The sequence below is a fragment of the Engraulis encrasicolus genome, chromosome 10 (genome assembly GCF_034702125.1).
Source record: "Engraulis encrasicolus isolate BLACKSEA-1 chromosome 10, IST_EnEncr_1.0, whole genome shotgun sequence".
Taxonomy (NCBI): domain Eukaryota; kingdom Metazoa; phylum Chordata; class Actinopteri; order Clupeiformes; family Engraulidae; genus Engraulis; species Engraulis encrasicolus.
The window spans coordinates 23,121,335-23,133,886 of record NC_085866.1 but is presented as its reverse complement, the minus strand read 5'-3'; the positions used below and the strand labels follow the sequence as shown (position 1 = coordinate 23,133,886).

Here is a 12,552-nt window from a genome sequence, read left to right as displayed (position 1 = left end):
TCTCTTCTCTTCTCTTCTCCACTCCTCTCCTCTCCACGCCTCTCCTCTCCTCTCCTCTCCTCTGCTCTGCTCTGCTCTCTCTCCTCCTCTCTTCTCTTCTCTTCTCCTCTCCTCTCCTCTCCTCTCCTCTCCTCTCCTCTCCTCTCCTCTCCTCTCTATGCCTCTCCACGCCTCTCCTCTCCTCTCCTCTCCTCTCCTCTCCTCTCCTCTCCTCTCCTCTCCTCTCTATGCCTCTCCACGCCTCTCCTCTCCTCTCCTCTACTCGTCTCTCCTCTCCTCTCCTCTCCTCTCCTCGACTCTCCTCTCCTCTCCTCTCCTCTCCTCTCCCCTACTCGTCTCTCCTCTCCTCTCCTCTCCTCTCCTCTCCTCTCCTCTCCTCGCCTCTCCTCTACTCTCCTCTACTCTCCTCTCTTCTCTTCTCTCCTCTCTATACCTCTCCTCTCCTCTCCTCTCCTCTTTCCTTTCTCTTTCCCCTTTTCCTCTCCTCTCCTATCTCTCTTCTCTCCTCTACACTCCTCTCGTCTCTCCTTTTTTCTTTCTCCTCTCCTCTCTTCTCTTCTCCTCTCCTCTCCCCTCCTCTCCTCTCCTCTCTTCTCTTCTCCTCTCCTCTCCTCTCCTCTCCTCTCTTCTCTTCTCTTCTCTTCTCCTCTCCTCTCCTCTCCTCTCCTCTCCTCTCCTCTATCCTCCAGACTACTCTGACAGCTCTGGGCCATAGATTTATTGTGCACGTGAGCTAGTATTTCTTCTTTAAAGGCCAAACGCACACTGCACTGCCCACCCTGCTCTCATTTGATGTTAAATGTTCCACATAGCAGGCTGACAACCATGGATCATTTTGATTTACTTTTGCAGGGCAGGTCAATTTCTGATTTGTGCATTCTTTTGCATTACAGCAAATCAATTTCTCCACTTGTATGGTAACTTGTTATGTCTCCTGTCAAAGAAAGTGTCCTTTATTTATCACAAATGTTTTTCCAATATTTATTATATATTCACCTTAATGATTATCAATTGCAGCCTAAAACCTCTTAAGTCAAAACAAACCAGGCGAGGCATGTTAGAAATGTTGAGGCTCATGCGTTCCATAGGACGGGTGCGAGAAGAAGACCAGTGCTATTTAGCTCGAGCAGCTATGGGCAATCTAAACAAATGGAAAAGTTTTCATCCAGGCCGTCTGACCCAACCACAGCCTAAAAGCCATGCACTCCTTCTCCTCTCCTCTCCTCTCCTCTCCTCTCCTCTCCTCTCCTCTCCTCTCCTCTCCTCTCCTCTCCTCTCCTCTTCTCTCCTCTTGCTTTCCTCTCCTCTCCTCTCCTCTCACTTGCTCGGCTCTCCTATCCAATCCTCTCCTATGCCCTCCCCTCTCCTCCCCTCCCCTCCTGTCTTTCCCTCTCCTCTCCTCTCTTCTCTGTCCTCTCGCTCGCCACACCGCGGTGATGTTTTTCCCTTTCTCCTCAAGGAAAAAAATAGCTGCTGCATGACATCAAGTCTGGAACTCATTAGAGCCCAAAGCACATGTAAACGACTGAGAGAGAGAGAGAGAGAGAGAGAGAGAGAGAGAGAGAGAGAGAGAGAGAATGGAGGAGAGAAAGAGCAAGAGAGAGAGAGAATGGAGGAGAGAAAGAGCAAGAGAGAGAGAGAATGGGAGAGAGAGGTAGGAAGATAGGAAGGGAAGAGGGACAAAGACAGAAAGGGGGAGTAAAAAAAGAGTGAGACAGAGAAAGAACGAGAGCGCGAGAGAGAAAGAGAGAATATGTGTCAGAGGGAAAGGGTGAACGGAGGGGGAATGTTTTTGTTTTTCGACCTTAAATCATCCTAAAATCTTTTTCTCGCTCTGTAGTATCCTCGGGTGCAGTTTAGTGCTGCGTTGTTGTTTTTCTAAAGACTTTGCTCCACAACATAACTCAACGCTATGACAAGTCTCCTGTAACCTATTAGACTTGGATCGGATGTCTCCTTCAGCAGTCTAACTCACTCGTGGTGGCGTGCTTGATGGCAGCCTTTCAGCCTTCTCAGGCAGTGTGTCAATGTGTGTGTGTGTGTGTGTGTGAATGGGTATAAGTGAGACATTCAATGTAAATAACTTCAGGAAGTGATGAAATCGTGTGTTCTATAAATAGTCTGCATCTGTAGTTCCATTTACCATTTACCATAACTGTTGTCTATCCTGTTTAAGGGTGCACTTAGTATTAGTTTTCTTCTTTGGCCACCCTACAAGTAGTAGCAGAATTTTCTCTCACGGAGAACAATAGAGAGGCAGGTGCAGTGTCTCAAAAGGCGCATTTGTTTCTAGTACACAGTGCACACAGTACACTGACTTCTTTTAGTACGTAGTGTCGAGGGAAAGTTTGCCCTTGCTGGAAGTAACAGACTAGCATAGCTATAGCTCGCCAAAATATCTGTTATAATGTAAATAAATGCTATTAAATGCTAATGTTTACATTACACAGAGTCTTGTGATTTCCTTCACCCCAAATGGTAACTATTTCGAATAGAGTGCTCGGCTTAACGTGACGTGATTGATGTCTCATCAACATTACTTACAGAATTATGTAAGAGACTTGACCAAACACTTCTACTGAGCCAAACGCCACATTTCTTCCGTTACATTAACAACATGGCAGCCATTTATTGTGTGTGCACTGCATTTTTTACCGTTGTTAGGCCAGCTTCTGGGCACTTTCAGTGCACTGAATATACCAAATTTGTCAGTGTGAGTACCCTACGCACTGAAACATAGTTCCAGAAGTGCACAATTGTGCCATTTGAGACAAAGACAGGACCTCTGAACTTGATTATATTAGTCCAGTTAGCCCATGGAAGGCAGTGTGGTGAATTCAGAAGTGCCTTTCACTCAAGCTTATAAACCACTGAAATGGTTTTATAAACATTATTTGGAGCTTGAAAAAACAACTTCGTGTTGCTGCTAAAGGTTAACTGTCACTTGTTTCTGCAAGGTGGAGAAACTGTGCACAATGAATTCAGATGTCCCTTCCACCCTGTTCCAAGTTGAACCATGGAAACTGACTGTTTTAAAGGGGATGAACCACAGAAACGGAATGATTTGATGCTTGTGAAAAAACTACAAATTGTTGCTTTAACCCATTGTGTCCTGGAGCGACTTATACGCTGCATTCTAACTGGTTATACGCTGGTTCTTGAGATTGAGCTGTTTTATGAAAAAATGTGGGTATGTTAGAGCTGAATGAACAGATTCTAGTGCAAAATGAAGGTTCTAGCAACTTATTTAATGTTTTTATGTGCTTTGGAGGCTGAGCTATTTAGGTTTTAATAGGGAGAGGGCACCTTTCCCCAAAAAGGGCTTAGGCTAAAATTGGTTAGGCAGAATCCAATTTCTAATTTCTAACCCTACCCCTACACCTTCTCCTTGCCCCTCGTCCCTGCAAACGGAGCAGTAAGACGTAGGGCTTGAAACGCAACCCCCTACGAATTGAGACACCCCTTTAACAATCGCGGAATGACACAGCATTTACATCCTCCATGCATTAGGGTTGATGTTAATAGCTATTTTTTTCATGTGGGTTTCATGGAGACAATGACCTTTACACATTGGGACAATGTTAAACCTAGTACAATGCAAGAATTATTACAACTGTAAAGCCGTAAATTATGGCGAAAATACTGCTTTTCTGGATGCCGCCATTTTTTAAAGGCATTCGCAATGCATTTAGGGAAATCAGCCGTACCCCTCCGTTTGAAGTGTGCCCTCGGACAATCTCTGTTTGAAGGGGTAGAAAGCCCTTCCCCTTACCCCTTCCCCTCTCTGAATGTGAATTGGGACAGCCCTAGCCCTTCACATGAACGCACAAAACGGATGGGGAAGGGGAAAGGCATAGGGCTAGGGGATGAAATGGGATTCAGCCTAACAGACAGTGACACAGAAGTGTCACAGTGAATTCAGAAGTGACTTTCACTGAGTTAGAAGTTAATGAACCACTAAAACTGAGTGAATTCAGAAGTGACTTTCACTGAGTCAGAAGTTGATGAACCACTAAAACTGAGTGATTTGAAGCATTACGTAAACATTAGGGTTGCATTACTTAATTGCCATTCTTTTCTCCACAGACACCAACATGGTGGAGACGGCACGCGTCTTCATCGTGCCGGAGCCGCGTAGTCACTTCCTGAACCAGTTTGGCTACGTGCTCGCCATCTTCCTCCTCCTCGCCATCGTCCTCGCTGCCGTCATCCTGCTCACACGCAGCCGCAGGAAGAGAGGTACAGTAGAGTACAACACACACACACACACACACACACACACACACACACACACACACACACACACACACACACACACACACACACACACACACACGCAGCCGCAGGAAGAGAGGTACAGTAGAGTATAACACACACACACACACACACACACACACACACACACACACACACACACACACACACACACACACACACACACACTGACAGCCGCAGGAAGAGAGGTACAGTAGAGTACAACACACACACACACACACACACACACACACACACACACACACACACACACACACACACACACACACACACGCACAGGCGCAGGAAGAGAGGTACAGTACAGTAGACACACACACACACACACACACACACACACACACACACACACACACACACACACACACACACACACACACACACACACGCTCTAAATTACATTGTTGGATGTGCACGCACAAACTCACTCACACACACACACACACAGACACACACACACACACACACACACACACACACACACACACACACACACACACACACACACACACACACACACACACACACACACGTACAAACACACACACACACACGTACAAACACAAATTATACAAAGACTTTGTCTGTAATACACATGGGAACACAAATACACAGAGTGTTTGTGTTTATGCTTTTTTACGTAACAAACGCAGGAACATGCAGTACATACGGTACGCACAGTCCCAACAGGCAGAATAACAAAAATACGTCGTGTGTGTGTGTGTGTGTGTGTGTGTGTGTGTGTGTGTGTGTGTGTGTGTGTGTGTGTGTGTGTGTGTGTGTGTGTGTGTGTGCGCGCGTGCCCGTGCGTGCGTACGTACGTACATGTGGGCGTGCGCGCGCGCGCGTGTGTGTATGTGTATGTGTGTTTGAGTCTTTGACACAAATCCATGAGCACGCTGGAGAGAGCAGTGTTTAGACATCTGTGTTAACTGTTTATGAAGTCAAACAGTCTACTACAGACTGTCTGTTTATATTCCGTTTGAATGGTGTCTTCTGTTGGTGCTCATTCACTTTTATTTTTTTTCTTCATTTTAATTTCCCACATATCTAATTATGTCTCTCCTCGCCCGCCTGTGAATGCAACAGTTAACATTTTTTTACAAGGCAATAAAATGAAAGATAAATACATTTTGAATACTAATTTAGCCATTTGCCACCCTGTCTAAAGGGTTTATCACAAAGACCGCTTTGCTGACACAGTATTTTTCCACTCTTGGTTTTCTCCAGTCTTCCGCCAGAGATGTGCTTGCTGTGTGCCTAAAACTATGCATGCAACAGCGTGCGACCGAATGCACATACTTGCTTCCGGACGACAAGAACACTTTGCACAATACTGGAGGTGTCATCTAGGGGGCATCAATGTTCTCCACCATTGTTTGACTCTACTGCGATCTCAACGTTACATTACATGACATTGCACTTAGCTGACGCTTTCAGTTATTCAAAGCGACTTACAGTTACTATTTTTCAGGGTATTGGTTCCAGCCCCTGGAGCAATGTGGGGTTAGGTGCCTTGCTCAAGGGCACTTCAGCCATGGATGGAGATATAGGGAGAGGTCAGGGGGGATTTGAACTTGCAACCCTTTGATTGAAAGACCAACTCTCTACCCACTAGGCCACGGCTGCCCACATAGAAGCACAAATGGCCTAGATAGGCCCTAGATAGAAGTTCAGAAATTTCTCCCTCACGCTTTTGTCAATATTGCACCACACACACGTTTGCATATCAAAATTGCACGCAACATTGACATTAAATTCTCTTGGCAACGTGTCCGCAACCGTGTCGGCACACGCATGTCCTGCAACATGCACGTCCCGGACATTAGAACAAACATAATTACAAACATCTCTATTCCGTCACTCTGTCATAAATGTGTTTGTTTACTGTTTGTTTATTGTTTGTTTCAGAGGTGGAGTATGATGTGCGCAGATGTGAGCGGTAAGTTTTATTTTCCTAAACCAATATATTACAGCAGTAATGTATGTCACATGAATAGCTTATGGTACATTGTTATTTAATGTTCAAAAAGGAGCAAGCGAAAAAAAAATAGCTATAATAATACATACTTTGCAGCCATGTACGGTACTTGCAGCTTACATCGCTTATACCTTTTTAGTATATATAAAAAACCATTTAGGAAACCAATAAAAAAGTTAACTAATGGCAAATCTGATTTCAATTTAGGGTGAATAGGACAGAGATTGAGATGGAGCCGACTGGAATGAAGAACTGCAATCACGAAGATATCAGGGGTGAGTGGGCCAGGGACAGACATGTGTCTGTGCATTATCATGATTTACAGAGACTTTACTATTCCATTGTCATTTATTACTCCATTGTCATTGTCATTATTTGAATAAGATGCTACGAAAAACACACACAACAAAAAAGGTAATGACAAGCTGTGAGTGTACTGTAATTATAGTTATTATGTTGGTGGTGAGAGATACAGTGACTACCTTAGTGTGCAAGGTTTTATTATTTCGTATTTCAATATTACCTGCCCCTCCGTAAGGGGTTTGGGCCAGATATTGCCATGATCCTGTCTGTCTGTTTGTCTGTCTGTCTGTCTGTCTGTCTGTCTGTCTGTCTGTCTGTCTGTCTGTCTGTCTGTCTGTCTGTCCACCCATAGAGTTTTGAGCAGGGCCGCTGCTAAGGCTTTTGAGTCCCTAAGCATAACTGGTCATGAGGCCCCCCTCATAATTAAATAATAATAATACAAATAATCTACTAATTAATAAATATATGTTTTGCAATGCAATTCAATATTTTTTCATGATGTTTTTTTAGCCAATCTCAATTTAAGAGGCCCCAACTTTGGAGGCAAAGTGGTTGGTGCCCCAAGCACTGGTTGGTGCCCTAAGCACTCTGCATACTGCTTGTGTCTTGCGAGGGCCCTGGTTTTGAGTCATCTGTGGTTGGCGCCAAGCACATCACATGCAAAGCATTGGGCAGGTTGGGCCAGGTTCCTACCTATGATTGTGCTGTCTGTTTTCATCAAGCTTTGATTGCAAGTGTGGTGTGGCCTCCACTGCATGTCTCTCTGCCTCGGTTACCTTGGAGAGGCACCAGTCACAACAAATATCACAGGTCAGAGGAAGTGGCTAGGAGCCCTCTGAAGAGAGGCTGTCTGACCTATGATTGTAGTTTTTACTGGTGCCACTCCAATTTAAAGCTCCATTTGATCTCTTTTCGGATAGAACTTTCAGAAGCATTGCCAGGCAGGAAGTCATCAGTAAAGCAAGCTGTGATTTCTTTCTTTCTTTCTTTCTTTCTTTCTTTCTTTCTTTCTTTCTTTCTTTCTTTCTTTCTTTCTTTCTTTCTTTCTTTCTTTCTTTCTTTCTTTCTTTCTTTCTTTCTGCAGACATCAAGAACAACATCATGAAGGAACAGGCTGAGATGTCCTACCCGTCTTCTTCACGAGTCGTAGACCTCAACAGAGGTACACACAAGAAATAGATAGATAGATAGACAGGCCTAGATAGATAGATAGATAGATAGATAGATAGATAGATAGATAGATAGATAGATAGATAGATAGATAGATAGATAGATAGATAGATAGATAGATAGATAGATAGATAGATAGATAGATAGATAGATAGATAGATGACTTCAATCCTCTGAATTCAAGTACAGATTGTGCATACCGTACATACGTACATAGGTTACATACTGTTCATACATACAGTACATACACACATACATACAGTATATACAGTACAAACCGGTACATATGTAGATCACACTTGCTACTGCCATCATTCCTCTGAGAGTTCAATTGCTTTGTTGTTGTTCTATTGTTTGTTTTGAAGAAATGGAAAAGCTGTCGTGGAAGTGAGGTGCTGCCCGATAGGCTGCTGGCTGGACCAGAGCGAATGGAAATGGAGATGTGGAGATGAGATGACCAACCAGAATGCAGGGAGACGTGAAGGGTGAAGCCAAGAGGGAGGTGTTGCCATTGTGTCTGCTCTTCAATAAGCTTCACGCTACCAACTTTGCTGTCTTTGCTGACGCCCCTATGTGTACTTTGTTTTATCACTGCTAAAGCCATATATTTATTTAGGAAGATTGTATGCTTTAGTATGTAGTGGCATACACTGACATTAGTGGTCAAGCTTTTGCGGTAGTATCTCTTCGATGGTTATTATATGGTTATCAATACACTGTGTCCCTTTTTAACTGCGTTACATTTCTTTTGTATACCGTTCTTGTTTTTTTGTCTTTATCGGAAACAAAGGAAGTAAAAAAAGGATCTTTTGATGACGGACAATGATGATCGGTGACTTAAAAGGAGGGACGTTGTGTCTTTCAAGCTGCATTCATGTTGCACAAGGCTGTAAAGCTCTGCATAATTTTGTCCTGTCCTGATTCTCGGACGATCTTTTAGACACAAAAGAGAGAGGGGCTTTCAAACCAAGGGAGGCATTGTAGTATTTCTCAGGAATCCGCTTGCACACCAGAACACCTCTGAATGTGGTGTTCGTGTCTCTCGTTTGAATTGTTTGAGACAGGCAAGAGGAGAGGGGTTTGCTTATACATTCCTGTTTAAGTCCTGTTATTGTTTTTTATTTTTACTGTATATTGTGTTTTTTCTGTCAAACTGTTACATACAATTATTATCAGTAGCCTATCTATGGAAATGATGATATGGGAAAAGTACAAAATGTCACCTTGCCACTGTAGGTCTGCTCTTTCAAATCTGCTATAGCTGTCTCAGACAACAGGCCGGCCAAAAAAGGGGGTATGTTTCTGCACATAATTTTTGCCACGAATTACATTTCTTATCTCCTTAAATACTTAACATGTGATGTCAACTCTTACTCCAGCACCAGCACTTAAAGCCCCACCACCACCACACAGAGTTCACAGCTATGAATATTCAATATGTACTGTACTGAAAGTCTCAGAAATCAATCAAATATTTTGTATGAAAGCTGATCTCATTTACCCCAAATGAATTTGTAATCAAAGCTGATGATCATCTTGAGTGATGGATTGTGTTGACGTTTTCTAACACCAACGTTTTTTTAACCAGAGTCAAGCAATCAATGTCATTTTTTTCACAATTCATTCATATTACTATTTTTACTGCTTGCTGTCAAATCTCACTGTTGCCAATATTGTGCACATCCGAGCAAGTTCCACCAGTCTTACATATGTTTTCCCCATTTGCACTTCTGATGCTGTAGGAAAGAAGGTGTCATTCTGGCGATAGCACACTCCATGTCGATGTTAGTCGGTCTGTATGCTGTACTAGGCTACAGCATAGCTGGCAGAATGATCATCATTGCAATATCATTAACATTTTAATCAATGCTACTTTTGTGATTTTGCTCGTCGTCTGTATTTTGTTTTTCTTAATCTAACCACAATGTTAATGTTTGCATCACTAGTATGTACTTTGCATCAATTCAGTATGCTTGCTTCCGTACTTCTTCTATAGAGAGCAAAAAAATGATGGGGAATTGCCTTTATAGCGTTTAATGCCAGTATGACACTACATTCATCTTGCCTAGTAGTCCTACTTAGTTTTTGTTTCAGCACATCTTTAAAGTAATGAATTTCTTTATTTGTAGTGACTGTGTTTTAGTTCATTTTGTCAATATGTTTCTTTGTGTGTTGGGAGAGCGATTGAAATGTCAAATATTTAGCCGACACCTTTTATATGCCATTAAAAGTCTTGAAAATAGCAAATAATGCATGAGTAGCATACTTTGCATCCTCTTGCATGAAATTCATTCAGGATTTGTTCATGTGTGAATGCATTAGGGGAGAGAAGCTTATTCACACAGAACCTATGTAAATATGCTTCAACCTGTCATTAAAAAAGACCAAACATTAAGACAGATGATAAAGAAAAGGTCTTTGACTTTTCAAAGCTGTTTGGCCAAGAATTTAGAACGGTTTTACTTCTTTCCTGGAATATGAAAATATAACCATAACTCCAGCAGTGATGGAGGCAGCGGTGGTCTCATATTTCTGGAAATCCGTCTTTTACAGTTAATATGCTGTACCTATGAATCATCGATACAACAGAGACAGTTCTGTGTTGTACAAGATGGTTCAACAATGGCTCACTGTCCCCTTGCTTAAGTCGGCTACTCTCCATTGGGGGCATGGCTCGTGAAAACACATTTTTTCCACAGTCTCAGCCAATATATTTTACCTAAAATGGCACACGTGGCCCGGTGGTTCAGAAATAGGTTTATTTTGGCACGCACATTCAGAGATAAAAATGGAGCGTAGTGTTTCTGAGACCATTAGGAGGTGGAAATCCAATGCTTTTTAAAACAAACATTGTATCGAATGGGTAATTTGAAGTCTCACTTGGTTTGCCAAGAGGGGACAGTGCAGCTCTCAAGTGAAAGGTAGCTCCACTTGTAAAATGGCATCAATATTTGGATCTGCACGGTCCATTAGAGGCCATTTTCTACTACAGTAGGGCAAATGTCAGAGAGTGGACCCAGACTGAAGCCAAAATATCACGCATGTCATTACTCCTCCACTCTCCTTTTAAACCATGCACCATGTTTTATAACCATGTAACACATATGACAGGAAACTGTGAAAGATGTAATGCGTGTAGGATGTAGTCTAAATGTATGTCTAAACTGTAGTGCAGTAAGTACTACAGCCAACATTTAAAAAAGTCATTATGAGGTACAAACCTTGAAATGTGACACTCTAAATGGAATTTTATAACCTTTTTTTTTATCAAGGAATATGTTTTGGAATGCCCTAGAGCCCCCTTCTGCTTTTCAAAGCATAAATTCACCCCTTTACAAATGAGAAGGAAATTCACTTGCACTTAATTTACCATGGACCATTTGATTGAAGTAATGGAAACAATTATATAGACGGACAGGGTCGCTGACAGCTTTCGCTGGGCCCAGGTCAAAGTCATCTGAAAGGGTCCCCTATCCAATATGTACAATGTAATGGGGACCCAATTATGGGCCCCTTATCGCCCTGGGCCCGGGGCAACATACCCATTTCTCCCCCCTTATCGGTGGGCCTGTAGACGGATACCTTCATTGTGCTGAAGCGGTCTTCCCTCTACATCCAGACTAAACTGTAGGCCTATATGTTGCCATGAAGCTCCAAACATGTGTCACAAACAGAACAATAGGCCCTACTTTATTTCTGATATTCATTCAAAATGAACTCATAAACTCCTTTATCTTGGAGGAATGGTTATTATTGTTTTATTACAAATTAGATGACATTTTCCAATAAGCTACACAATTGGACAATAATTGCGCGCGTCGCTAGATGGCAGAACGTCCTTGGAAAACAACTGGAGAAGAGGGGAAATATTCCAAACTCAATGTAGCAGGGATGTGAACCGTCCCTTCCTGTTTGACTGCCGACCGAGCCACCGTACTGAGAGGCACAACGAAGCCGCAATAGACTCGACAATGCCTGGGACCCAATATGCTGTCAAAGACGGGATTATCTGTTTTCCGACGTGAACTTGACAGTCGTATACGTTGACATGTTTGATTTGCGATATTTGCTCGACAGATAGCTAGGCTATATTTTCATATTTCGCTGTCACTGTCCGCGTTCCCTCCGATTGTCCTATTCACATTCTCATGGCGGAGACTAAAATTATATACCATATCGACGAGGAGGAGACTCCTTATTTAGTGAAAGTGTCGATTCCTCCGGAGAAAGTAACATTGGCGGATTTCAAAAATGTCCTCAACAATCGTCCAGTCAATAGCTACAAATTCTTCTTCAAATCTATGGACCAGGATTTTGGGTAAGTCTTGTCACTTGACTTTACAACACACCTCGGTGTGTTCCTTCATGCAGGCTAGAGCTACACCTTTGTTAATCGCATGACAACCCCCAAATGACAAAGACATATCGTGATCATGACACCATTTCGTCTGAAGCCTACACACACACATTGCTTGGCACCTGCTCTGTTTGCGCATTCTGGCTCGCTCGCTCCAGCTTTGATTCTTATCAGCCCGTGTCTCCAACCTTACAGGAACCATATCGCGGTTCTCCCAATTGCTCATGCAGGCTACATAAATATAGTTTCCTATGCGGGTTCACGACAGAACTCGTGTTGCACAACCGCCCTCGTGAATTCATTAAACATTAGCCACATACTTCACTGATAGGCAGATCTGTTTCGCCCACCAACACTTTGAGTTTTACGTCGCCAAAACGGGTTAATAAAACGAGACAGTACAGATAACTCATTGTCACTTTGAATTAGCAGCCTGATTCATTGTTTCCACAGTGCCATTGTCGGGCTA

At 42.8% G+C, this 12,552-nt stretch overlaps 2 protein-coding genes across 2 annotated transcripts in view; both read left to right on the top strand.

Annotated features, from left to right (window-relative positions):
• LOC134456836 (matrix remodeling-associated protein 8-like) overlaps positions 1–10,090 on the top strand; it is a 32,227-nt gene extending 22,137 nt beyond the window's left edge. The window contains exons 8-12 of the mRNA XM_063208403.1: positions 4,087–4,239; positions 6,184–6,214; positions 6,461–6,528; positions 7,641–7,718; positions 8,092–10,090. Coding sequence (XP_063064473.1) covers positions 4,087–4,239; positions 6,184–6,214; positions 6,461–6,528; positions 7,641–7,718; positions 8,092–8,117 — 356 coding nt within the window. The 3' untranslated portion in view covers positions 8,118–10,090. The remainder of the gene's footprint in view (positions 1–4,086; positions 4,240–6,183; positions 6,215–6,460; positions 6,529–7,640; positions 7,719–8,091) is intronic.
• A 1,533-nt stretch (positions 10,091–11,623) lies between these two features.
• dvl1a (dishevelled segment polarity protein 1a) overlaps positions 11,624–12,552 on the top strand; it is a 95,865-nt gene continuing 94,936 nt past the window's right edge. Inside the window, exon 1 of the mRNA XM_063208400.1 lies at positions 11,624–12,044. Coding sequence (XP_063064470.1) covers positions 11,875–12,044 — 170 coding nt within the window. The 5' untranslated portion in view covers positions 11,624–11,874. The remainder of the gene's footprint in view (positions 12,045–12,552) is intronic.